Here is a 23,842-nt window from a genome sequence, read left to right on the forward strand (position 1 = left end):
CCACTATTTCATTACCCATGAGAGACAGCGTTAGGTTAGTGAGCTTAATACATGACTGAGGAGTTGGTGTAAAAGTTTTGGTTGTATCGTATGTACAACTCTCTAATTTCTTACTATATTACAGGCTCTAGAAAAAGGACCTCAATGTGGAGGTTGAAGCTGAGCTAAAGAGAAAATGATGATATGGTTATATAAGATTTTAATCTTGGAACTGAGGAGTGGGGTGAAGATAGAAGCAAAGTGAAAAATAGTACAGACAGTGAACACAGCACAGTCTAAAGATAAATGCTATGAAATGGATTGGATAATATAAGAACATGTATTTCCCTGGCGCTGGAAGAGCAAATTAAAGCTTGTGACACATATATGAAAGGTGGAACAGAACTCTTACTCACCAATTTTATGAACTACATAAATTAGGACTGCTCAAGGAATGACCAAGCAATAGTCTACAGATGAATGTGTGGTGGAACCAATCCCTTTACTCACCAGTAAGGAAACAGAAAATGTTCGTAACAGTTCAAATTAAAAAAATATATATTTATTTGTAATAAAATGTACTTTCAAAGATACATAACCATGATGTCGTGGATAGACAGATTAAAAGGTCTAAAACTGCTCTCATTATTATTGACATGGAAATGCATAAAAACTAATTATGTAAAATAAAATTGAATAAAAGATAGAAATTAATAAAACAAAATTGAATCAAATGATAAAAAATATAGGAACAATAAAGAACAAAACATAAAAAACCCATAAAATAAATAAAAGAGATCTCTTTGTACTTTGACATGTGGTTCATAGCGCCTGGCCACTTCTCAGGCAGTGAAAAGTGAATGAAGGTGACCTAGAATGTCTCTCCATGACATCATAGGCATGTATCTTAGAAAGTGCACCTTATTACAAATAAATCATTTATTTTTAAAAATATATTATTGTTGGACATTTCTTATTTATATATAGCTCACCTTAATGGTGAGTAAATGGATTGGATCCATTGCAACTACATCTGTAGACTATTTTTTGGTCACTTCTCCTTTATATAGCTCATCAAATTGGTGAGTAAGAGATATATTCCACCATTGACATATGTGTCACAGACACAATTTCTCAGACTTAACTTTAAATTCTCTTTCCAGTGCCAGAGAATACCTTGTTCTTATAGTTACCCCTCAGGGATCAAGTTGGTATACCCCTACTTTCCTTTGGTTGGGGTATTCCTTTGGCACAGTCCATTAATTCTGATTGAAATGGATTGATTTTGTAATCTCTAGATAAAATTAGTACACAATATCAGAGGGGTTGTCTGATTGTTATATTTGTGGCCAGGATATAATATTCTTAATTTTTAAATTCACAATATTGGGAGTCTGTTTTGATTTCTATGGATCAATACAATTAGAATTTATAACAGGTTAAAAATGACATGTTTCTTTTCTCAAACTTATCATGTAACTATGACTATAGATGGAATGTAACACAGTACAACATACTACAACACAGTACACTGTAATAGATCACCTTTTGCCTTAAATGTTTTCTTCTCCACTGGATGCTGTAGATGTGTTGCAATCCCTTGGCCTGGTTTTTTGTAAGCAGAGATTAGGCTCTGAATCTTTCTAAACATCCTTTTTGGGACACCTGGTGCAGCCTAAAAATTAACCAAAATAAATTAAAAGTTCTATTTTTATTTTATGCTATTTGTTTAGCATTTGTTTTGTATTCATTACATATTGTGTCATAGTCCAAGTAGGACATTTTTTAAGGGAAAATATATTCTTATTATACATTCTGTGCAGTTTTATTTATTTACTATTTTTCTACAAACCTTGAATAAAATATATGAATATAAGTTATTCTGAATAGACAGCTTCAATTATTTGCCTGTAAATATAATATGATTGGGAGAACCATATTGCAGTTTTAATAACAGGACTCCTTAGTGAAAAATGTATCAATATTTAAAGTGGACCTGCTATTCAATTCAATATTTAAAGTGGACCTGCCTTCTCCACAGAAAAGTAGAGTTAAAAAAATAAGCTCATCCTTTCATTTTTTCATCACAAGATGGCGCTAGTAAATAGACTCCTTACCTCGGCTGACCAAGAACCTGTTGTTGTTTGTGACACTCTGTAGGTGTAGATCAAGTCTTTGTGCCTATAGAAAAGGTGTGAATGTGGGTAAAGCCATGTATTAGCACATTTCAGGCATGTTATTGTAAAGTAAACCTTCATTTGGATAGCATATGCATGAGGAGTCTATTATTCTAATACATTTTATTATAGTTTTGCATACATTTATAGGAGACTTCAGTATGCTTTGCATTGTGAAAAATAAAAAATGGAATAATTCATTTATTCAGATTTATAATGGGCAAAGTGTTCAGTAAAATGACACTTTAAAAGGTTCTGGTATATTTATATCTAATTGAGGCACATGAGGGACTATGATGACAGGAATACATGTGAATACTCAAATCATTTTGATTATATAGGTACCTGCTAAAATAAGGAAGCAAAATAACATTATTGCAAATGTGTTTTTAAATAAAGGTGTCGCTTCTGAGTTAGTCAGACAGTTACTCAAACAATTACTTTTCTGTTTTCTCCTAGAAGAGTAATTCAACTTATGTATAACTCTAAAAAAAGACTTGCAAAATTGCAAAGATTAAAATAATAGCTTTCATTAAAAAAAATAATCATGCAAAAAAAATCCTTTGGGCCAACTCCAATGATTCTTCTAGGCCTCAAGCTCTGCACCCCCTGCATCCTTCTACTTCCTCAGCATCCCTTATCTTCATCTGGTTACTCCTTCCATGCATAAGACATTCTTTTATTTCATCATTATAATCTACTATATCATCCACAGTGTATGTGTCAATAATGTGCTCAGTGAGAGTCAGGCGGTGGTACATGCCCCCTGCTAAGCGTCCTCACTGCTATTAAAGATGACTATTCTGCTGGGAGGGAAAGGACTAGTCAGAAGAGCTCACCAGCAGTATTCCCGTGGGAGGTGGATATGGTGGTGGGGAGAAAAGTTGGCGGAGCAAGAGAAAAAAGTTGTGGGGAAGGAGAAAAAAAGATGGAGAGAGGGAAATAAAAATGGTGGAGAGAGAGAGAAGAGAGGGAAGTGGGAAAAGTAGGGATGAGAGGGAGACATTTTTTAATTCTCTCAAGTTGTTGAGTGATAGGTCCAAAATACTGAAATTGGTTATTATTATTATTATTATTATTATTATTATTATTGTTGTTGCTACTACTATATTCAATCTTTAGTCCTATTTAATTTTGCAGTGTGTTCATCTGTTTAATGATGTACATCTTCCCTCAATACACTGGCTGCTTTACCTGTCTTTCCACACTAGCCCATCATTCTCTCCTGCCTTACCTCTCCTTACCTCCGATGTCCCTCTTTTTTTTTACATCCTCGCTGCCCACTATTCTTATCTTTTTAAATTACGCCATACCCACTTCAAATAAACCTCATGCAGCTTCAACTCCACCTTTTCTTTTATCTGTATTAACTGCTAAGCTCAATTGGGCAGATATATATCAAGCAATGCAGAGAGTGGAGAAGTTGCATATACTAACCAATCAGCTTCTACCTACCACTTTATAGAATGTACTTGATAAAAGCTATTTTGAAGCTGATTGCTGGCTACTTTCTTCTATGAAAAAGGTGCGAGTACTCAGAATTAAGGTACTGGTGCTCACCTAAATTCCAAGTTGATGTAAGATTTATTGTGGTCTCCATACCCTAGACTAGTTTTCAGATGATGATTTTATTTATTTCTGAATTATTTTGAATGATTTCTTTCAGTTTCTGGAGCTAGTTATATAGGATTAAAAGTGATATGATAAGGAGTTGCCGGTACTGTACACTGCTGAGTACCTTCAGAAAAATGTACTGCTAGCACAGCAAGTTGGAATCCATCTTGTATTTTATTTTACTTGACCCCAACAGATTGTTTGTCTCAGTTAAATAGAGAAAGCTTGTGATATATTGCTAAAAGGGTATTTTGAAATGAATGTGAATATAACACATTACATAGAACTGGCTGTCAGAAACAATTAGCAAACATCTTTAACAGATACATAATCAGACTACACTTATAGATTATACAGTGCATCCAGAAAGTATTCACAACGCTTCACTTTTTCCACATTTTGTTATGTTACAGCATTATTCCAAAATGGAATAAATTCATTTTTATCCTCAAAATTCTACACATAACACCCCATAATGACAACGTGTAAAAAGTTTTTTGCAATTTTTGCAGATTTAAGTAAAGAAAAAAAAACTTAGAAATCACACATACAAAAGTATTCACAACATTTGCTCAATACTTTGTTGATGCACCTTTGGCAGCAATTACAGCCTCAAGACTTTTTGAATATGATGCCACAAGCTTGGCACACCTATCATTGGGCAGTTTCGTCCATTCCTCTTTGAAACACCTCTCAAGCTCCATCAGGTTGGATGGGAAGTGTCGGTGCACAGCCATTTTCAGATCTCTCAACAGATGTCTAATTGGATTCAAGTCTGAGCTCTGGCTGGGCCACTCAAGGACATTCACAGAGTTGTCCTGAAGCCACTCCTTTGATATTTTAGCTGTGTGCTTAGGATCGTTGTCCTGCTGAAAGATGAACCGTGGCCCCAGTCTGAGGTCAAGGGCGCTCTGGAGCAGGTTTTCATCCAGGATGTCTCTGTACATTACTGCATTAATCTTTCCCTCTATCCTGACTAGTCTTCCAGTTCCTGCTGCTGAAAAACATCCCCAAAGCATGATGCTGCCACCATCATGCTTCACTGTAGGGATGGTATTGGCCTGGTGATGAGCGGTGCCTGGTTTGCTTTAAACATAACACCTGGCATTCATGTCAAAGAGTTCAATCTTTGTCTCTTCAGACCAGAGAGTCCTTCAGGTGCATTTTGGAAAATTCCTGGTGGGCTGCCATATGCTTTTTACTAAGGAGTAGCTTCCGCCTGGCCATTCTAATATACAGACCTGATTGGTGGATTGTGCAGAGATGGTTGTCCTTCTGGAAGGTTCTCCTCTTTCCACAGAGGAATGCTGTAGCTCTGAAAGAGTGACCATTGGGTTCTTGGTCACCTCCCTGACTAGGGCCCTTCTCCCCCAATCACTCAGTTTAGATGGCCGGCCAACTCTGGGAAGAGTCCTGGTGGTTCCGAACTTCTTCCATTTAAGGATGATGGAGGCCACTGTGCTCATTGGGACCTTCAAAGCAGCAGATATTTTTCTGTACCCTTCCCCAGATTTGTGCTTCGAGACAGTCCTGTCTCAAAGGTCTACAGACAATTCCTTGGACTTCATGCTTGTTTTGTGCTCTGACATGCACTGTCAAGTGTGGGACCTTATATGGACAGGGGTATGCCTTTCAAAATCATGTCCAATCAGCTGAATTTACCACAGGTGGACTCCAATTAGGCTGTAGGATTATCTCAAGGATGATGAGTGGAAACAGGATGCACTTGGGCTTAATTTTGAGCTTAATGGCAAAGGCCGTGAATACTTATGTACATGTGATTTCTTAGTGTTTTTTTTTTACTAAATTTGCAAAAATCTCAAAAAAACAATTTACACGTTGTCATTATGGGGTATTGTGTGTAGAATTTTAAGGACAAAAATGAATTTATTCCATTTTGGAATAAGGCTGTTACATAATAAAACGTGGAAAAAGTGAAGCGTTGTGAATACTTTCCGGATGCACTGTATGTATAGGTAACATATGCAGGGATAGAGCTACAGTGGTACTTGAAAGTTTGTGAACTCTTCAGAATTTTCTAGATTTCTGCTGAAATTTAGCCTAAACTATCTCAGATTTTCACACAAGTCCTAAAAGTAGATAAAGAGAACCAAATCAAACATTAGACATGGTCATTTTTATTTTTGAGGAAAAAGATCCAATATCACATATCTGTGAGTGCCAAAAGTATGTGAACCTTTGGGCTTAGCAGATATTTTAAAGGTGAAATTAGAGTCAGGTATTTTCAATCTATGGGATGACAATCAGGTGTGAGTGGACAACCTGTCTTTTTAAAAGAAAAGGGATCTATCAAAGTCAATGAATTCTGAATTATACCAAAATATTCTAAAGGAAAATGTCAGGACATCTGTCCATGAGCTGCATCTCAAGAAAATGTAGGTCATGCAGCAAGACAACGACCCAAAGCACACAAGTCATTCGACCAAAGAATGGTTAAAGAATAATAAATATAAAGTTTTGAAATGGCCAAGTCAAAGTACTGACCTTAATCCAAACGAAATGTTGTGGAAGGACCTGAGGCGAGCAGTTCATGGGAGGAAACCCACCAACATAACAGAGTTAAAGCTGTTTTGTACAGAGTAATGGGGTCAAATTCCACCAAGCGGATATTAAGGACAGTGGCGTAACTACTGCCCCCGCAGCCCCCACGGTGGCTTGGAGGCGCTGGGTAGCTTGGGGGCGATGGGGGCAGTAGTTACGCCACTCAGTGGCAGAACTCCCGTAACTACGGAGGGGGCAGGGGGTGCCGTCGCACCCCCTGCACCCTCCATCTGCCGGGCGCCCGCTGAGTGTGTTACCAGCGGGTGCCCGGCTCCTATTCAAACCCTCGGCGGCAGCCGGAGGATAGAGCTCCCTCCATCTTCCGGGTCCCACAGGGCATTATGGGAGTGATGCCATGATGTCACTCCCATAGTGCCGAGGAGCAGACGCCGGGGACGGAGCTCAGGAGTGAGCTCCGTCTTCCGGGTCCCACAGAGCACTGTGGGAGTGACATCATGACGTCACTCCCATAGTGCCGAGGAGCGGACGCCGGGGACGGAGCTTAGGAGTGAGCTCCGTCTTCCGGGTCCTGCAGAGCACTATGGGAGTGACGTCATGACGTCACTCCCATAGTGCCGAGGAGCGGACGCCGGGGTATGGACAGCGGGAGCACTGGAGCGGGGATAAAGGTAAGTTGTTTTTTTTTTGCGTGTGTTTGTGTGCGGAGGGGGGAGCAACTACAGGGGGCTCACTACTGGGGGCAACCACAGGGGGCTCACTACAGGGGGCTCACTACTGAGGGCAACTACAGGGGGCAACTACTGGAAGGGGCACAACTACAGGGGGCACTACTTGAAGGGGCACAACTACAAGGGGCACTGCATATGGGCACAACTACAAGGGGCACTGCTTGAAGGGGCACAACTACAAGGGGCACTGCATATGAGAACAACTACAGGGGGCACTACTTTAAAGGGCACAATTACAGGGGGCCCTGCATAATGGGCACTACTACAGGGGGCATTGCATAAGAGACACTAGTATAGGGGGCATTGCATAAGGGGCACTAGTATAGGGGGCATTGCATTTTGGGGCACAACTACAGGGGGCACTGTATAAGGGAAACTAACTTGCTACACAAAGTTTACAGGTTATAAACTATGTTTCCAATAATCTGGTTCTACATGGACATAAAAACTGTGCAACCTGTCTTGAGCTGAGGTGACAGACTGGCAGGAGCAAAGAGGAGGATTGGTGAAGTAGATCTGTCAGGGTGGGATGTAATGGGCATTACTGTTTGGCATAATGTGTATTTGGCATTACTGTGTGCACAATGTGCTATTGGGGGCATTACTGTGTTGCATAATGTGTTGTATGTGGCATTACTGTGTGGCATATTGTGTTGTATGTGGCATTACAATGTGGCATAATGTGAAATAGGGGCATTACAGCATGGCATAAATTTGTTATAAGGGTTTTACTGTATGTCATTATGTGTTATACGTGGCATTATTGTGTGGCATGTGTAAGGGGCATTGCTGTGTGGCATAATGTGGTGTAAGGGGCATTCCGGTGTGGCATAATGTGTTGTAAGGGGCGTTCCGGTGTGGCACACTGTGTTATAAGTGGCATTACTTAGTGTTTCATAATGTGCAAGGCACGTTGCTGTATCATGTAACCACACATCTTAAACGTCGTCTTTGGGTGTGTTTGATCTTTGGGCGGAGGGGGGGTGCGTGGAACTTTTTTGGCTTGGGGGAGCAAAATTTATAGTTACGCCACTGGTTAAGGACTAATCAACAATTACCATAAAGATTTAGAAGCAGTTATTGCTGCACAAGGGGGTCATACCAGATACTGAAAGCAAAGTTTCACATAATTTTGCCACTCACACACAGGTTATTTTCCTCAATATAAAGATGTGCACGTCTAATTTTTTTTTACTAATTTGTTTGATTTAGTTCTCTTTATCTACTATTAGGACTTGTGTGAAAATCTGAGGTAGTTTTAGGCCAAATTATAGAAGAAATTAAGAAAATTCTGAAGTGTTCACAATCATTAAAGCACCACTGTAAGTGAGGTATCCAGTTTTTAGTGGGGCAATATAGAATGCCCTCAAGACAACAGCGCTTGTTAGGATGCCCATAAAAATAGATCTTAGCAAAACACTCATAAGTAAGCAAGTTTTACCTCTGACATAGGGTCTCATTCAGACCCTTTCGCAAGTGCTGAGCGCTCGCAACCGGGTTGATGTTAAGGCCCTGCGCGTGCGCAAGCCCCAGAGTGAGAGAGAAATTCTCTCACTCCGGAGCTCACTACAAAAGGGGAGGCTGTCGATGTTGATCGACAGCTCGCCCCGTTTTGTAGGCGGGGCGTGTGGTGGCTACACAAACGGAGGCGTTCCTGAAGGAATGCCTGCTGTTTTGTGGGCGGCCATACTGACATCAGCAGTGATGTCAGTGGGGAGCTTCCTGTTCGATCAGAGCAGGAAGCTCCCTTGCGGTTGCCAAGACCCAACCTTAGGGTCTCGTCGCAAGCCCCGATGGTTGCAATGGTCTTGACCAACGCGACCATCACCCTGGTTGGTCGCAAAAGCTGTGGGTGGTAACCCACAGCTTAGCTAGCGACCAGGAGGCCGCACTAAAAAACAAGTGGCCGTCCTCATTCAGAACGAGCACTCGCTTCTTGCGAGCGCCTCTGAATGAGGGCCATAGTCTCCGCTCCTATCACTAAAAGAATGAAGAGCTACTAGATGTGTGATATGTGACATATTGGTAATGTTATAATGGCCACACACTGACATACTCTATCACTTGACCTGAGAACTTTAGGATTGTCTCTTGATTCAAGTGGGGTCATCATTGCACACTTAATTGTGGCCTTTTTGTTGCTTCAGAAATTGCCACACAAACAGGCCAAATACAGTAATTTGACTGCATTTTGTCTGGTGTCTTTTATCTTGGCTGCTTTCTTTCTAGAATACATTATTATCATTGTTAGGTGATAATAATGTCTTCTACAAAGAAAGCAGCAAAGAAAAAAGACACCAGAGCTCCACATCCCTTCAAGTAGTCCAGCAGGCGTCGCGCCCAGACCATACTCTCTACTATTGTGTACTGAGGAAGGCCAGCCATTGGCCAAAACGTTGACTGCACTGTGATGTAACACTAATATGAGTAATAAATTCTGTTTGGAAAAAGACCATGGCGAGTGCACTCTTACTTATCTGTGGATTAGAATTGTGAGAACCCCATGGGGTTTCACTGGTTTTGCTCCCCAGGCAGCTAAAATAAATTGTTGTGTGTGTACCATCCTACTATATATATATATATATATATATATATATATATATATATATATATATATATATATATATGCTAATAAGTTAATAGATAAATTCCATTAACCGCTGTCTCCACATTTTGTAGAAATTAACTAAGAATACCTATAACATTGTAGCATCATAGTGACAGAGGTGCATCCTCAGGTGGTCAACATCCATTGCTAAGACTGGAAATCAACCCCTTTCTGCAAACCGCTATCATTACATAATGATAATTTAATCAGTCAGATCTTGTGCTAGTCATGTGACCCGCCATCCCCCATATGGTATAAAAAAAAACAGAAGAAGGGCAACAACATTAGATTGTTATAGGATGTTAAAAAAAATAATTATCAGGGTTTTAATCATCCTTAAATACAGAAGTAAAATACATACAGTACATAAATGACAATATATGTGGATAGGATAATGACATACAGTCAGGTCCATACATATTGGGACATTGACAGAATTTTCATATTTTGGCCTCTATTCACCACCACAATGGCTTTGAAATGAAACAAACAAGATGTGATTTAACTGCAGACTTTCAGATTTAATTTGAGGGTAATTACATCCAAATCAGGTGAATGGTGTAGGAATTACAACGGTTTCTATATGTGCCTTCCACTTTTTAAGGGGCCAAAAGTAATGGGACAAACTAAACAATCCTAAATCTAACTTCACTTTTTAATACTTTGTTGCAAATCCTTTGCAAGCAATTACAGCCTGAAGTCTGGAACGCATAGATATCACCAGACGCTGGGTTTCATCCCTGGTGATGCTCTGTCAGGCCTCTACTGCAAATGTCTTCAGTTCCTGCTTGTTCTTGGGGCATTTTCCCTTCAGTTTTGTCTTCATCAAGTGAAATGCATGCTCAATCGGATTCAGGTCAGGGGATTGACTTGGCCATTGCATAACATTCCACTTTTTAGCCTTAAAAAACTCTTTGGTTGCTTTTGCAGTATGCTTCGGGTCATTGTCCATCTGCACTGTGAAGCGCCGTCCAATGAGTTCTGAAGCATTTGACTGAATATGAGCATATAATATTGCCCGAAACACTTCAGAATTCATTCTGCTGCTTTTGTCAGCAGACACATCATCAATAAATACAAGGGAACCAGTTCCATTGGCAGCCATACATGCCCACGCCATGACACTACCACCACCATGCTTCACTGATGAGGTGGTATGTTTTGGATCATGAACAGTTCCTTTCCTTCTCTTCTCTTCTCTTCCCATCACTCTGGTACAAGTTGATCTTTGTCTCATCTGTCCATAGGATGTTGTTCCAGAACTGTAATGGCTTTTTTTAGATGTTGTTTGGCAAACTCTAATCTGGTCTTCCTGTTTTTGTGGCTCACCAATGGTTTGCATCTTGTGGTGAACCCTCTATATTCACTCTTGTGAAGTCTTCTCTTGATTGTTGACTTTGACACATATACACCTACCTCCTGGAGAGTGTTCTTGATTTGGCCAACTGTTGTGAAGGGGTTTTTCTTCACCAAGGAAATGATTCTTCTGTCATCCACCACAGTTGTTTCCCGTGGTCTTCCGGGTCTTTTGGTGTTGCTGAGCTCTCTGGTGCATTCTTTCTTTTTAAGAATGTTCCAAACAGTTGATTTGGCCACACCTAATGTTTTTGCTAACTCTCTTATGGGTTTGTTTTGATTTTTCAGCCTAATGATGGCTTGCTTCACTGATAGTGACAGCTCTTTGGATCTCATATTGAGAGTTGACAGCAACTGATTCCAAATGCAAATGTCACACCTAGAATCAACTCCAAACCTTTTACCTGCTTAATTGATAATGAAATAACGAGGGAATAGCCCACACCTGTCCATGAAATAGCTTTTGAGTTGATAGTCCTATTACTTTTGGCCCCTTAAAAAGTGGGAGGCACATATTGAAACTGTTGTAATTCCTACACCGTTCACCCGATTTGGATGTAATTACCCTCAAATTAAATCTGAAAGTCTGCAGTTAAAGCACATATTGTTTGTTTCATTTCAAAACCATTGTGGTGGTGAATAGAGGCCAAAATATGAAAATTCTGTCAATGTGCCAATATTTATGGACCTGACTGTATGTACCATCAAAGAGGTATATTTAAAATGTACATAGAAAAGTAAAATCTGGGATCCATAGAATGACAACCTACTAGGTTAATGTAAAGGTAATTATGTTACAGCTTTGCAGTATCAGAAAGACAGAGTAACACTTTTACTATCTTTATTTTACTTATCAGTCAATTTTTATATAGTTTTCAATTAATTAAAATATACTAATGATTTTAATTCCTTGTAAACTGTATATTTACAACCAAGGCACAGTTGCAACTGTCGTTTAAACAGTATGGGCATTGCATCCACCAATTTGTACTGTGCATGCCACATAAAAGGGACCTGGTCACATGGTCGACAGTTACCATGACTACATTCTTAATGTCAACACCACAATGACCACATTAGAATATTAACATGGTTCAATACATTGACAGGCGCCATGTTGACATCCCAGGAATGTCAACGTTTAGGGTTCGGAGCCTTGGGAGATTTAAGTTGTGGTGGGAGGTTACAGTTGGGCTGCACGGGGGGGTAAAGGTTAAGTACTAGGTGGAGGGATAGAGATTTGAATTAGGGATGGGGCTAAAATACACACTGAAATGCCACTCCATCAGACATCTCCACCGGTAGTGTTGGTCACATGGCCATTAGGACCCGGAAGACAACACTGGAGATGCCACTGCCACCAGGACCAGAAAAGTCAAGCCACCTGGGACAATGGATTGACATTATATCATGTCAACATGTCATCCATGTAGACATGATGAATTTTGACATGGTCCCATGTTGACATGAGTCACTGTTGACTTAGCATATCATACCCACATAAAATGTATAGGCCTATGTTCATATGCAGATCTGACGCTTGTGCCATCTTACACTTGGACATGTAGAACGTGGGAGGGATGCAGCATACATGCAAAATCCGCTTACAATATGAGTGTGTTCGCATAATTGTGAACTGTAATAGACCCACAAAGAGACGCAAATACACCTGTCAACAGAAGCAAATCCACAGACGTGATGATGATGGTTGCCAGTACTAGATGTATAGTAAACATAATTCTTCTATTCTATAGGATCACTGTTGTCTACCATAGGATAACACTTTTGTGTTCAGCCTAATATCGCTTTGTTCAAGGAACAGAAGTTCTGTATTATGTAACTTTACTGCTGATAACATTGTAAACAGTAACATTAACACAATGTGTTACTTGAGACCCAACAGCAAGAACCGCTGCAAAATATTAAGAAGGGTAATTCCAGATTTGCCTTTCTACAAAATATTCATATTCTATGAATGTCGTACCAATCTAGCAAAGCAATATACTGTCTGTATTTATACTGCAGAGACAAGTGAAAGGATTAGCGGTGACCTGGATTCATTAATAACACTGTTTCCTTCTAAAGGTACTGATTGTTATCAGATTGGTGAGCTGGTTATTGTAACTTCTAAAGGAGACAGATTTTCATTCCATATTAGAAAGGCATATATGAGAATTATCAGACTTTGTTTAATTCTCCATGTGTGTTTCCTTAAACCTGGCCACCTATTACTTATATATTTTACAGAGAATTACTGTATATCTGGAAAATATACTTCCTGTGGGGGTAATATACTCTCTGTGGGGTAATCAAAAAAGAGCAACACTACACTTTAGATTGATTATCTACATTCATATACCAGACTATCAGAACGGTTAAGTTCTTTATCTGTTACCCTGTTCTCCACACTTGGACCCAAAAGCTGCTGGCTTTTTCCCGCTCTTTACATTTCCAGAACTTTGGAACTTTCTACAAGTATGCTGTGCAGTTATATCATTACACAGTTATCCCAATATAGAAAGTTCATTAACGTATCCTGCTTAGCCGTTACTAAGGCTTTCTTGCAATGACATCAGGTCTTTTGAATATGTTAATGGATACAGATTGATACATTTTTCAAAACTGCTCCATGGAAGATTTACCCCACTCCATGTTGTTCATTTCAGTAGTGAAATTTGGCCTTCAGTGTCCCCTGTCCTTCCGCAGCCACAACACACTGCAGAATTAATTGGCTCTTCTCATCTTTTCAAAGACTGTGTATCTCTTTCAAATGGTCTGTTCCACTGAGAAAATTGATTTGTGGAAAAATTGTGACCCAGATTTGCTATTTATTTATTTATTTATTTATTACCAGTTATTTATATAGCGCACACATATTCCGCAGCGCTTTACAGAGAATATTTGGCCATTCACATCCGTCCCTGCCCCAGTGGAGCTTACAATCTATATTCCCTACCACATGCGCACATACACACATACACACACTAGGGGTAATTTTGTTAGGAGCCAATTAACCTACCAGTATATTTTTGGAGTGTGGGAGGAAACCGGAGAACCCGGGGGAAACCCACGCAAGCACAGGGAGAATATACAAACTCCACACAGTTAGGGCCGTAGTGGGTATCGAACCAACGACCTCAGTGCTGTGAGGCAGTAATGCTACCATTACACCGTCTGTGCTGCTATATAACTGAATGTATGGGCAAAGTCATAACAAAGTGTGCACAAGGTATTCACTCAGAACTCTCATTTCAGAATGTCCATTGTGATGCAATGTCTGAAGTGCACACAGTACGAGTTTGGCTCAGTGGGTACTAGGGTATTTGGAGCCCAGGGCAAATTTGAAAAGGGAGCCAAACCCCCCCCCGATGTGAGCGCGCCGCCGGCGCACACGGCAAAAAAATGGGCGCGGTCACTTAAAAATGGGGCGTGTCAACATGACACACCCCTTTATTTTCAAACTGAACATTCCTATCCATATGCACCTTAACCCCAGTAGTACCCCTTATACAGTACCCCCAGTATGCAGTTGTGGTCCCTCTTATGCAGGCCCATAGTAGTGCCCCTTATACAGTATCCCCAGTAGTGGTCCCCCTTATACAGCCCCCAATTAGTTCCCCTTACTCAGTACCCCCAGTAGTGCCCCCCCCAAATGCAGTGCCCCACGTAGTGTTCCCCCTTATGCAGTGCCCCCAGTAGCAGTCCCCACAATGCAGTGCACCCAGTAGCGGTATCCCCTTATGCAGTGCCCTTTATATGGTGCCCCCAGTAGTAGTCCCCCCCCTATGCAGTGCCCTTTATATAGTGCCCCCAGCCGTAGTCCCCCCCATGCAGTTTTCCCAGTAGTGGTCCCCTTATGCAGGCACCCTGTAGTGATCCCCCCTATCCAGTGCCCCCTGTAGTGTTCCTTCCTATTATTGCCCCCAGTAGTGGTCCCCCAAGTGCAGTGCCACTAGTAATAGGCCCCTTTTATAATGCCCCCAGTGGTAGTTCCCCCCAAGTAGTAGTCCCCAGTAGAGTAGCCCCCCCCCCAGTAGAGGTCCTCCCAATGGCGCCCCCAGTAGTAGCCACACCTCCCCCAGTACAGGTCCCCCCAGTAGTAGCCACCCCCCTCCCCCGTTGTGCAGATAGGTTAAAAAAAAAAATATATATATATATATATATATAAAAATATACTTACCTGAATTCCTGCTCCTGCTCCTGTCCGCGACGTCGCTCCCGCCCAGGCTGGTGCACTCAGCATTATGGGACAGACGTCATGACGTCAGTCCCATTACCCACTGCTGGAGCTGGACGGAAGTCCGGCTTTTGCAGTGGGTGCTGCAGCAGTCAATGAGAGTCTATCTGACTCTCATTGGCTGCTGTTTAACACACGCATCGCCGCCAGCGCTGGCGGCGATGCGTGTGTTATGCACAGCCTGAGCCCGCCTCCTAGCGCTATTGGGCAAGCGCTCAGGGGGAGGGAACGGGCTCAGGTGTGAAGCACAGGACCAGCGCTGGAAGCCTAGCGCCGGTCCTGTGTAAATGTGTAGCGCTGACCGCACACATTGCGGTCGGCGCTACACTGGCTAACTAGGGCGGGCAGGCCGGTACCATGGCCGGCGGCGCCCCCCCCCCCCGTGCCACCGGTCCAACGGCGCCCAGGGCACGCACCCTGCTCACCCTGCCCTAGTTACGCCACTGGTTTGGCTATTTTAAAATGTGCAGAAAATATCTGTAGTCTCCAAAATTAAGATTTAGGATCCATGAACGTCTTCAGAACTGAATTTAGTAGGGTAGCATGTAACTCTTCAGTTGGAATTCTCTCAAATTAGAAGAAATTTACAGTTTTTAGAATGCCTGGTTGTTTCTAGACACATTTAAAAAAAATAAATAAGGCAAATTGTATCCACTGTAAATCTTTGTGTATCAGTCATAGTTTGCTTGAAACATTTTGCTTGATTTTTACACTTTAACACATACAGTATTATGGATTATCATTGTTAGCTTAGTTCTGGTAGTGAAAGGGTTAGCAATGAACAGAATGTTTCTGTACGACGCTTATAAACTGACAGGTTGTTTTCAAGTCATTTCTGCTAACGGAACAGATCTTATCTGTACTCCATAGCTTTGTCAATTGTTGAGCGCTTTTTATGCGACCACTTCAAAGCTACGTACATCCACTTTGAGAGGCATTGTTCTCCCCGCTGACAAAAAAATCAGAATAAGGAACTCGCTGATTGTCTATTTTATGCTTTTTTCAAAATGAATCAGAAATTGGTTGAAATTTAAGCAGCATTAGCAAAATTAGGTTTCGATTATGAAATGTTTTAGTGTATCTTAGAAAATTCAGTGGAGCCTATGTAAAAAGGCAAAGCTGATCAAATACATGAGCTACATTGCAGCATGTGTGACAAGTGAAATGTACTATTGTTTACTATAGAACAGTTGGAGATCCTATTACTGCATGCATTTACTTTCCATGTATACTCATTTAGGGTCCATTTAAAACATACTGTGAATTAACTAAAAATATGTTTTGGTGGGTATAAGAAAGAAAATGATACTCAAAATGTAGTTTTAAAACAATATATATATAAATTTTAGTGATAATAGGATGATTTGCAAATTATTGTTACTAACATTTCTGCTACCTTCTAATTTAAAATTGTTTCAAATCTACCTTCTTTCTCAAAAACGTGCATGAAGTTAGTTAAAAAAATTCACTGGGTTCTTAAATGCACATTTTAGATTTGTACATTGTGGTAACCATTAGTGTTACAAAGCCTATTACATTAAATATTATGTTTGAAGTACAAGGTGGAAGAAAATAAATAATACTGTTTGCAATTGTACATTTTGCTGAAATATATATATTTAGGATCATGGAATATTTAATTTTATTAGAGATGAGCGGTTTGGTTTTACTCGGTTATGTACGGATCTCAAAAACTGTATTTTATTGCTTATCCGGCTCTCATATGTGTTGGATAGCCAATAAGTTACATCCGAACTTGCACTGATTTGGTGAAAAGAACTGAGTCAAAACCGCTCATCTCTAAATTATGTGAAAGTAAGTAATTAGCAGCAGCCATCTCATTCCTCTTCTTCACACAGTAAAATCTCTGTTAAGAAAAACTAAAATGGTTCAGTATAGAATATATTTTAAAAATATAATTTTAGTAATATAAGTGTATATAACCTGTACTGAACTGCTTGGTTTATTATTATTAGAATTTACTGCATTTTCTGACCTATAGAATGCACTTGGTCTGCATTATTTAAATTATTATTGAAGGCCTTGGTGAGTTTTAATACTGATATAATACACATTATTATTATATGCATTATCTGTAATATAAATACAATTGTAAATGAAGTATGTGTGTTTACATTAACCTGGTCTTGCTTTCTATCAGTCAGTCTTATGAGACAGAAAGCACATTATCAGTGAGATTTCAGCCCACAGTTTCCTTATAAGCTGCCAGAAATAGGAGGAAGCTCAGGTCACAACCAATTGTTTCTCATTCAGTGAAATTGAGTGCACTTTCACCCTATACACAACCCCCGTGCCTTGTCATTCAGGGTCTTTGGACCAATACATGCTACTGTAGCTCTGGGAATTTGTAATATTTTAGTATTGTTCCATGAATATTTCAGACCTAACAACCTACTTATGTGTCCTAGACCTACTGCAGATGAATATAAGGGCACAAAACATGGATCATGTACAGATATGAATACATAGTATTATATTTAACTGAATATATATAGTACTAACTTAACATATTAAGTTTCAAGATATACCTTGCTGACTTACTACTGAACTCTTTAAAGGCAACAATTTACATTTATTCAAATTGTACTTTGGAAAAGGAGTAAATCAAAATTTTGGTTCTAAAAGTAAATTACGGTACAGTACTGTAACAAAAGGAGTTAAAATCATAATCTAAGTAAACTCTTACTAGTCAAAGCAGCTTACCAGCTAAATAAATTGTAAAGTTTAAGTCCGAGAAACCACAATAAAATGGAAAAATAATATTATTATTAGAGATGTGCGGGTTCGGTTTTACTCAGTTTTACTCGGATATGTTCGGATCTTAAAAACGGTATCTTATTGGCTATCGGCTATCACGTGTTTTGGATAGCCAATAAAATAAATCCAAACTTGCGATCATTTTGGCCTAAAGAACCGAGTAAAACCGAACCTGCACATCTGTAATTATTATATATAAGTGAAAATAAAAGTTGATGACTTCAATGAAACAACAGGTAATGCAGACATTGAAACCGCTGGATGACCCATAGTATTGCACTCATGCCTTATAACAGACTAAATTGTGCTAAATATACTCACATATCTGTCATGATTATTTATCTGTAATGTAAGACAAAAATGTCTTTGTACATGAAAACACTGCTTATTTATCAGGTATTGGTGATAGTTTAAACTTTGAGAATAACATCTACATTAAGACAACAAGCACAGTAAGTACTCACAGAACACAAAGACAATACATGTTAGGCATTGTCCCGCTATCACGCAGTAAGTAACTGCCATCTTTTCCAGCTTCGCAGAGGAGCTTCTCCCCAGCTTCAAGGGTAATGTTCCCATGGTAAACCGACACATTCTCCATTTTTTTAAATAGATGTCAATTAGACCTGGTTAATAAAGAAATAAAGGATGACTGAGGACAAGTAGAAAAAAGTTACTTCAGCTCATGAAGTGTAAACAGCAAAGTACAGCAATGTCACACAGATAGAAGTGGTGACAAATCCCTCCCACATAAGCAGAAGAGCATGGTTTGATCTCATTATTATAGTTCAAGCTAAAACAATCTGGTAAGTGTAGTAACGATAACAATAAAAATAGCAGGCAATTTCAGTTTATAAATAGTACATAAATGTAGTAGAGTGAAAACAATTATACCAGTATTTCCTTGTAACAGAGCTATCAATGTGACTTTAGTTGTGGAAAATGTGAGGCGTGATGTCGTTCTAAATACAAAAGTCTTGTTCAGTGGAACATCATGAGAAGCTGGGACCCTGGGCTGTACATATACTGTGAGATCCAAATGTACGTTTGATGCAGTTGAAAAAAAATGTTTGGCCCTGATTGCACCGTTCTTCTGGTCCTGTGTCACTATGCGTCCCCAGTTTTCCTTATGCCCCCAGATCCCCACATTATGCTCCAAACCCTCCCTCTCTTGTCACACATGCTCCTGTACACCTACTTGTCACACATGCTTCTATACACCTACTTGTCACACATGCTCCTGTACACCTACTTGTCACACATGCTCCTGTACACCTACTTGTCACACATGCTTCTATACACCTACTTGTCACACATGCTCCTGTACACCTACTTGTCACGCATGCTTCTATACACCTACTTGTCACACATGCTTCTATACACCTACTTGTCACACATGCTTCTGTACACCTACTTGTCACACATGCTCCTGTACACCTACTTGTCACACATGCTTCTATACACCTACTTGTCACACATGCTCCTGTACACCTACTTGTCACACATGCTTCTGTACACCTACTTGTCACACATGCTCCTGTACTCCTACTTGTCACACTGGCTTCTATACACCTACTTGTCACATATGCTTCTGTACACCTACTTGTCACACATGCTCCTGTACACCTACTTGTCACACATGCTTCTGTACACCTACTTATCACACATACTTCTGTATACCTACTTGTCACACATGCTACTGTACACCTACTTGTCACACATGCTCCTGTACACCTACTTGTCACACATGCTTCTGTACACCTACTTGTCACACATGCTCCTGTACACCTACTTGTCACACATGCTCCTGTACACCTACTTGTCACACATGCTCCTGTACACCTACTTGTCACACATGCTTCTGTACACCTACTTGTCACACATGCTCCTGTACACCTACTTGTCACACATGCTCCTGTACACCTACTTGTCACGCATGCTCCTGTACACCTACTTGTCACACATGCTTCTGTACACCTACTTGTCACACATGCTTCTGTACACCTACTTGTCACACATGCTTCTGTACACCTACTTGTCACGCATGCTTCTGTACACCTACTTGTCACACATGCTTCTGTACACCTACTTGTCACACATGCTTCTGTACACCTACTTGTCACACATGCCCACCTCCCTTCCACCCTTTGTCACATATGACCTTTCTTATCATCTAATAAAATCACTTCGTGCCCACATTGCATCACCACCAGATAGTTGAATGATTTGCATTTTAAAGGCTGCAGAGATATTGGGATCTGCATTGTAAAGACCTTAAGTTTTTGGAAGGCCTACAATATAATACCACTAGATCAGTGTAATCTGTAATGCAAAGCCAACAGAATTTTGTGGGTCAACATTGTAAAGCCTTGTGAGGATACGGGGTTCACTCAATCACCCAGACACCGAGCAGATGAAACCAACGTGATGGTTTATTTTTCCACAGCACACAGAAATAGATAATATGTCAGGACAAGCAGTAAATCCAGTGAACGGGCAATAAACAGGTAGCAGTCCAGACAGAGGCAGTCCCAGTAGAGTATAATGTCCCAGAACAATTCCACGAAATAGCTAGAAACCCTCAGTCCCCACAGTAGAAACTATCACTGATCACGCAGCAGTGCATAGCGTATGTCCACTCAATCACTTCCAGGACCCCACACGTAGAAACTATCAGAGATCACACAGCAGTGATAGTCCCTGGGTACAATCAAGCATTTCCAGGACCCCATGCAGTAGAAGCTAATCACAGAACACACAGCAATGAATAGCGTATAGGTCCTTGCAGAATTTCCAAGTATAAATCCACAGAACTGGTGATGCGTTCCACTAGCACCTTGGCAGAGCGAGGCCTCTTAGCCAAAGTCAGCGACTAACATGTGGAGTTACCTTCAGTGACCTGTTTTAAAATCTTCCAATTTCCCACGATATTGTGACCTCCCAGGGGGGGTTGCACCGTTTCCTGATTGGTGCGAGTCACTTATGCTGTCACTTTCTCCTACCTCCTCTGGGTATTACTTCCCTGACGAACACCTGCTGGGATGGTTCCGTTCAGTCTACCAGGTTCACGTGAAGCACAAAACAGGCAAATGGAAGGAGGAGTAAATCCTGAGCGTCCCCTGGGGAGGTGGGAATTAACTTAGAGGGTCTTTTGTTTTGGGAGGTGTCACCTTGCTCTAACACAGACATATGGACCAGGCTAACATCAAGGCTTATCCAGTATTAAACATTTCAATAACCTACATTATTACAGTACATAATAGACATGCTAATGAAAATGTGTGTCCTGAGAATGATCACACATACACTAGGAGACGGATGGGGGACACAAAAGGACTAAAAAGTAAATTGATCTCTGCAATGACTGAGATGCTGCCAGTAAATTTGTAACACACATCCCATGTCCTCACAAGCCTCCACGAATTGAAAGTGGAAAATGTATTTGCTATTAGGTTTTTTTTTTAACCCCATTTGCTGCAAAGGATAAGCCTCCCATTGTACCTTAAAACTGCAGAGGATAAGTCAGGCTCATCCTCTACAACAGGGGGTTTAGAATTTTTTTTTACCTTTGCCCCCCCACCAGGCCTGACTCACAGTAGTATGCTAATGCCATCGCAGCTGTGATCCAATATGCAGCTGCTGGGCGAAGATATGCAAATGCTGCAGATGCCGTGGAATGTATTGAGGCACGCACCTGCGGCTTTTCAAATCAATGCATCTGTGTACAAAGATGCAGCATTGACCATAGATCCTTTGATTATCAGTCTTCTGAGTGGGATGGGTACGGGATGCTGGCGTTTGGGATCCAGGCAGTCAAAATCCTGATGCCGGCATCCCGACAGAGTTAGCATACCAACACCTGTCAGTTGACATGCTAACCCTCCCCCCTCCTTACCCTAACCCTCCATCTCCCCAACACTAGCACCTAAAAAGATGTGAGATCCCTCTTTCAATTGACATGCCTGCATAAATGCTAATTAACACCCTGCACTACAGAAATATTATGGAGTCTGGGAAATGGGGGAAGATATGTAGATGAGACGGCCTTTCTGAGTAGTCTTAGGCTTACTCAGATGCCCGGTGCCGAAACCGATGTTTGAGATTGTGATCTGATGCTGCATCGTTGGATGCAGCACTCGGATGTGCGATGCCAGCAGTGGGTGTCTTTTGTCCTCAGATGCCTCCTGTAGCATTATCATATCTTCGGAAAAAGCCTCTATGTCCGAATCAGGCCCATTGTGCCCTAATTCTACCATAATGGCCCAAACACAAACAAAGGGGATACTGTTGTGTGAAGGAGAGGAATCTCCTCTTTCAAATGAATAGTTATTATATGATACCCAGAAAATGACTTAAACATCACACATGCAAAAACAAAATTCCACACACAAGGTGGATCTAAAGCCCAGATCTCCCCCATATTGTATGAAATTACGAAAAGGAATCACCTTATTAAATTCTGTAAGTTTCCTAGTTTAAAAAGGTAGTCCTTTTTTAGCTGTGATATCTTACATATGGTGCGTTTATATCTACTCAGTGAAAATTTGCAAAAAATTACAAAATGTATTCTTATTTTCAAGTGTAGATTTTTATTGTGAAAACCTACACAGAATCAGGATGGTTGCAATTATTAACAATGAATTATTGCAGGAGCAAGAACCACAAAGTATTTATTTAAAAAAAAAATCACATTTCCTTTTGGTTCACTTTTTGGAAATTGTTAAAAACAACAACTATTTTTGGCCAGTTTAGTTCAAATTTTATTGATGCATTAGAATAAGCAAAAAGAGAAATAGTATTCTCTGCAAATACAACATTTTCTGAACCATCACCCCCCTCCCCTCAACACAGGAGTGAGAAAACCTGAGCAGCACAAGCACAGGGGTTAAATAAAATAAACTACAGATAGTATAATCTTTATTCCTTTAAAGAAAAATGATGAAACTTGGAAAAAAAAAATTCTAAAATACACCCACAAGCTCATATACTGTAATAGTCACAAACAACAAAAATAGCTTCAGAGGTCATTCCACAATCAGTTAGTCAGAGGTGATTAGTCAGTACTTTCAACTGCTATCACCATCATCAGTGCGTAATTTACCATCCCTCAAGCTCTCGCAAGTGATACAACTATTATCACCATCATCAGTGTGTAATTTACCATCTCGCAAGTGATACAACTATTGAATTACCAAGACCTTATTTACCAGGCCTGCGTTCCTGAGCCCCATTACTCCTTTATTCTGCTCCAAATATAAAGAGGTATTAATATAAAATTTGCATACAGACTTTTTTGTGGGAATGTGCAGTATAAATTTTAATATTTGACACTAAGCAATTGGGTACAACCTACTCAGCAGGAGCCCCATTGTCCCAACTTTATTTAATTAGTGGTCTGTAGTATGCACTCTGTTTTTTATAGTGGTCACTAGATGCTGTCAGCATTGTATATCATTATACATGTATTGTTTATCGTCAATAGTTCTCCATATAGTGTATTATTCACTACAATGCTCTATGCATTGAATATCAGGCACTAAAAAACTTTCTGTATTACAATGGTGGTCAACAAGCAGCTTGAGTTATCACCCACCCTCTGCCATCTGTTCCTAATCTCACTTATTCACTGCTTTGTTATAAATATTGCATGGGAGCAGCTTATTGTGCTTCTCTGTCACGTGAACTCCTGTGAACAACTCACTGAGGTCAAACAGCATTGCAGAGTAGGATAAGAGAGGGCAATATCCTTCTACTCCAGACTCTGGTGAAAATAAATAAAAGCATGAAAGGCATGTGAGTTAGACCTGATAGGCATGTGGGAGAAGTTAGAGTTAGTGATGTG

The 23,842-nt window shown here is 40.3% G+C and overlaps 1 protein-coding gene across 1 annotated transcript; it reads right to left on the reverse strand.

Moving 5' to 3' along the window:
* Positions 1–141: 141 nt before the first annotated feature.
* On the reverse strand, positions 142–18,677 carry SH2D1A (SH2 domain containing 1A). Its single transcript, XM_088482939.1, has 4 exons — positions 18,465–18,677; positions 2,097–2,160; positions 1,525–1,654; positions 142–164 (listed from the first exon to the last, which is right to left on the reverse strand). Exons 1-4 carry the CDS (start codon positions 18,599–18,601, stop codon positions 142–144), a joined length of 354 nt encoding a protein of 117 aa, XP_088339065.1. The 5' UTR covers positions 18,602–18,677.
* Between the last annotated feature and the right edge of the window lie 5,165 nt (positions 18,678–23,842).

Source organism: Taudactylus pleione, unplaced genomic scaffold (genome assembly GCF_031769625.1).
Source record: "Taudactylus pleione unplaced genomic scaffold, aTauple2 ptg000296l, whole genome shotgun sequence".
Taxonomy (NCBI): domain Eukaryota; kingdom Metazoa; phylum Chordata; class Amphibia; order Anura; family Myobatrachidae; genus Taudactylus; species Taudactylus pleione.

Excerpts from the sequence above, each read along its gene's own strand:
- SH2D1A (XM_088482939.1), bottom strand. The coding sequence starts at position 18,601 with ATGGAGAATGTGTCGGTTTACCATGGGAACATTACCCTTGAAGCTGGG. Across the intron at positions 2,161-18,464 it reads ATGTATTGTCTTTGTGTTCT|GCACAAAGACTTGATCTACA; the intron begins GTGAGTACTTAC and ends CCTTTTCTATAG. Across the intron at positions 165-1,524 it reads GAAAACATTTAAGGCAAAAG|CTCAGCTTCAACCTCCACAT; the intron begins GTGATCTATTAC and ends TTTTCTCTTTAG.